The following is a 4366-nucleotide window of genomic DNA, read 5'->3' as shown; positions in this document are numbered from 1 at the left end:
ATTTTATTAAATTCTAACCAGTATATAACCAATAAAAAAAGAGTAAGTAATCTCACACTATTAAATGAAATTTTATACCATTAAAAACATCATTAATAACTACTTAATAAATACAAATCACAAAAATTACTAAACTATAATACTTCTCAAAAACAAAACTAAAACCTAAGTCTAAAATATTTAAGGTTTGTAGTAGCATGAGCGAAGAAGCATGCAAAGTCAAAGACTCGAAGTCAAAGAAACGAAAAAAGAAAACAGCACTTTAAAATTAAATGAGGTAAATTCTCATTCACACTTAGTTGTAAATTTGTAATCATCCACGTCATTTTCTGAATACAAGAACAACAACAACAAAGATAGAAGAAGGAAAAAAAATCGTATTTTTATTAACCTAATTTCCTCTTCTCTATATATCCATCTATCAAATTTTCTCTTTTCCCTTCCAATTTTCCAATTTGGCGCCTTTCTGATTCAGCCTTAGGTGCTTTCGTGAAGCGACGAAGATTCTTCTCTCGCTTGCTCACTTCACTCGCCGATTCGAATCGATTTGGAATTGAAAATTGAAGATGCGACGCTCTGCATCTAAGAAAACGGGTCAATCCAATTCAATCAATTCCTCTGCTGCTGATCTATTCCGTTCAGGTATTTTTTGTGTTTTTGTAATTTTCCATAATTTGTTGTTACAATTTTGCTGCGTTGAGCTGCTGTTATGCTTGTTCTTCAATTGAATATTTATTTAATGACTAAATTAAGGGCTTATCTTTTTTTTTTAAAGGTATTACAGGTCATGTTAAAGTTGATTTTTTTTTTCGTTTTGTTAAATTTTTCAGGGAAATATTTTATTTTCATACATAAATTTACTTTTTGAATTCTGTTGTGTTTTGATATTGTGGATTGATAAGGAGAGAAACTAAGTGGCATAGGAAAGAAGTTGGATCCTGAGAGAGGAACGAACTCTCAAATATATATAAAAGAAAAAAGTTTGATGTAGTTAATTAGTAGTAATGGATCAAACTATGGTATGGACAACTCAAGCTTGAACAAAAGCATATTTGTTTGGTCGAAAAAATGGGGCGCCAAACAATTATCAAATTGCTTGTCCTAAAAGTCTAAGTTCTTGCTCTTAACTTGAAGGATAGCTACTAGCTAGTTATTTTGAAGAGGAAAGTTAGTTTGTACACGTTGCTGCATTAATCATATCCTCTAAATGAGAGATTTCGTGCAAGTTTATGACTCGGCTGAGTGTATAACTCGAAGCAGTCAAGTACAATTGAAATATTGCAATTGAAGTCGGATGTACCTTGCTTCTCATTATTATTCTGATGATGGGGACTCTTCGATATTATTGGAAGAAAATCATAGCAAAGGAAAGTTATTTTATGAATCCATTTGCCATTGGGGAAAGCTAAGATATTTGCGGTATCCACCCGAGCGTGTCAAAAGCTAAGCATGTTGCGTCTACTTGGATTGGTTTTATATGGTAGATAGGAATTGCATGCCTATAGACTTGCTTATATGTGTTTTGAACTATATATGTTTACCATTACCTGTTTCTTCCGGTGTGTGCGTGTCTTTAATAGAATCATATTTATACCATTCGACAAATAGCAAATAATGTGTTGCTATATGTCCTAATATGAGTAAAATTTTCAGCCTCGAGTAAAGCGAGCTCAAAGGAATTGGAAAGAATTGATAGTCTATTTTATACATATGCCAATGGATCTGGGGTGATTGAGTAAGTATGCTTCATCCACAGATTTTATTTTCTGCAACTCAATATGTATGAACCAAATTATATTATGATGTCTAATTCGTAATCCAATTTTCAAGCCTCGGATGTGGACGTATGGGTTATTTTAGTTCCCAATCATCAGTGGGTACTGAATTATGTAAATTAACTGTTCTAGCTCAATCAATGTATCAACTAAAGCTTAGGAGTCAACCTCTTGGGAAACATAGGATGACATGATACTTACTATTTAAAACATCAAAGATGAATCTAAATAAGATGCAAAAAGAAATTAAAATTAAAATATCATATGAAGAAGAGTTATGTATGTTTGAAAGTTGACAGATGGAGATTCATTGTTTAATAAGTAGCTTTTTTCATGCAAATACTAGGTAAATTAGTTTACTTATTTACTTTGGATACAGCCCAGAAGGAATTGAAACCCTCTGTGCTGATATGGAGGTGGATCATACTGATGTGAGGATCTTGATGCTGGCATGGTAAGCTACAGTGCTAGCCTTAATTAATCTTCTATGCTGTATTATTCCTATATCTTTATTTTAAATTGTTTGGAGATGATGAGGACTAAATGCAACAGGAAAATGAAAGCTGACGAGCAAGGATATTTTACTTTGGTAAGAGACAATTTTCATATGCCTATTACAAATTTCAATGTTAGAACTTCTTTTGAAATTATTTCATCTCAACAATACAGAAACTTATAGAAAATAAAAGGCACGGGCATAGGGAATTACTTAAGTCTCTTTTATGTTTGGTGCAAAATCATGTAGTTTTGATACTATCTTTCCTTCCCATCCATATACTGAATATTTGCAGGATGAGTGGAGGAGAGGCTTAAAAGCACTAAGGGCTGATACAGTAAGTAAATTGAAGAAAGCACTTCCAGACTTGGAAAAAGAGGTATAATTTGTTAGGTGATACTCTTTTATAATTCATAGAGAAATTAGTTAGTCTAAAGTGCTACTTATTCATGTTTGGAATTTTGTGTAAGTTACTAACTTGTTTATTTTGATGACAAAATGTAAAGGTTAGGAGGCCGTCAAATTTTGCAGATTTCTATTCTTATGCTTTCCAATATTGTTTAACAGGTACGCTCATGCAATTTTCTTTTTAAAAGAAAATGTTTACTCTTTTCTCCTTTGTTCATGTAATGTATGTACTATATCTAATTCTCCTAACCATTTACAGAGGAGAAACAGAAAAGCATTGATATAGAGAGCATCTGTCAATTACTTACACTTGTTTTGAGTTCAACATTTCCAACCCAAGTCAACTTATTTGTGGAATATTTGAAGGTGAGTAATCGATTTTACATTTTCGTTTATTCATACATGTTTTTATCATCTGTGGGATACTTGAAGTTGAGTAGTGGATTTTAGAATATTCTTTTAGTTCTTGTTAATTCTTACCTATGTGTTTTTATCATTTATGGCAGACTCAAGATGATTACAAGGTCATAAACATGGATCAATGGATGGGATTTTTCCGGTTTTGCAATGAGGTAGGAACTTTTTTCTGCCATGTCTTGATGTTATTATAATAATTATCCCTTCAGCCATTTCGCAGAATCACATATGAAGAATATATATTTGTTGTAGCTCCATTGGCTTCTTAACCATTTGCATTTCGGTACTTCATGTTGAATTTCTTGACTTGCTATTTTAATCTTTTCATTTATTCGCAGATAAGTTTCCCAGCGCTTGATAACTACGATCCAGAACTTGCATGGCCATTGATCCTTGACAATTTCGTTGAGTGGCTGCGAGAAAACCAAAAGTGATCTTAGATTTTCAGCCACCTGATTCTCTGTGAAGCAGAATCATTGGTATGCATTTCAACCCTTTCTTCATTCCTCATAATATCTTTTGGTTTCATGAAGCTTTTGTTTCTGACTTACACTAATTTGATTTGTTGGCAGCAGCACTTGTTCAAGTAAAAGCAGAACTTTTGGAAAACTACCAAATCAGATAGAGATGCTTTGTAGTTGTGGCTTGTTTTAATCCTTAGCAAGCTCTTGTTCTTTCTGATGATGGCCCAAGTTTCTAAAAAGGGCATATATATTAAACATGAACCATTATTGCATTATCCTTTACATTTTTGCTATTTTGTGATATATAGATGCAGTTGAGGGTTAGCTACAAGCTTGCACTTTGTGATTATTCCCACAATCCAACATCATCACCATCGTCTCTTCCTATTCATATAATTCACATTAATAGCTTTTGTTAAATTGAATTGAGTTGAGTGAGACTGGTATTATATTGTCATAGTTATACACAATGAAAGTCATATTTGATCCCAAGTTCTTGCAATCTCGTTATATTTTATCCAAAAATGTGTCCAATATTAGTATTCATCATTTTATTAAAGTTGATTTTTTTTTTAAAAAGAAGTTATTTCCCTATTTTCATTTTCATTCACCAAGGCAACCTATTAATTAGAAGTATGCGCTATTCATTTAATAATATCAAGTATTGAGAGGTTACTTTAACTAGAAAATTTTAAAGTTTTTCTTTATTAAATACACAATAATTGCATTAAAAACTCTGAACAAAATCATAAAATATTTGAGTTAGTAATTTTATGTATGGTTTTGTCAAAAGTAGTTTTATATAT

At 31.9% G+C, this 4366-nt stretch overlaps 1 protein-coding gene across 3 annotated transcripts; it reads left to right on the top strand.

Annotated features, from left to right (window-relative positions):
- Positions 1 to 305: 305 nt before the first annotated feature.
- Positions 306 to 4062, top strand: LOC107463801 (uncharacterized). 3 transcript variants are annotated; one of them, XM_021132205.2, is made up of 11 exons: positions 306 to 377; positions 476 to 642; positions 1654 to 1735; positions 2155 to 2229; positions 2328 to 2364; positions 2567 to 2650; positions 2778 to 2838; positions 2939 to 3045; positions 3186 to 3251; positions 3435 to 3575; positions 3669 to 4062. In XM_021132205.2, the coding sequence occupies exons 2-10, from the start codon at positions 567 to 569 to the stop codon at positions 3528 to 3530; spliced, it is 684 nt and encodes a 227-aa protein (XP_020987864.1). In that variant the 5' UTR covers positions 306 to 377; positions 476 to 566; the 3' UTR covers positions 3531 to 3575; positions 3669 to 4062. The 3 variants fall into 3 exon arrangements, with proteins under 3 accessions (XP_020987864.1, XP_015938163.1, XP_015938162.1); XM_016082677.3 differs by lacking the exon at positions 306 to 377 and having other exon boundaries at positions 384 to 642; positions 3672 to 4062; XM_016082676.3 differs by lacking the exon at positions 306 to 377 and having other exon boundaries at positions 384 to 642.
- The last annotated feature ends 304 nt before the right edge of the window (positions 4063 to 4366 follow it).

Source organism: Arachis duranensis, chromosome 9, assembly GCF_000817695.3.
Source record: "Arachis duranensis cultivar V14167 chromosome 9, aradu.V14167.gnm2.J7QH, whole genome shotgun sequence".
Classification (NCBI taxonomy): Eukaryota; Viridiplantae; Streptophyta; class Magnoliopsida; order Fabales; family Fabaceae; genus Arachis; species Arachis duranensis.
This window is presented reverse-complemented; position numbering and strand designations above follow the sequence as displayed.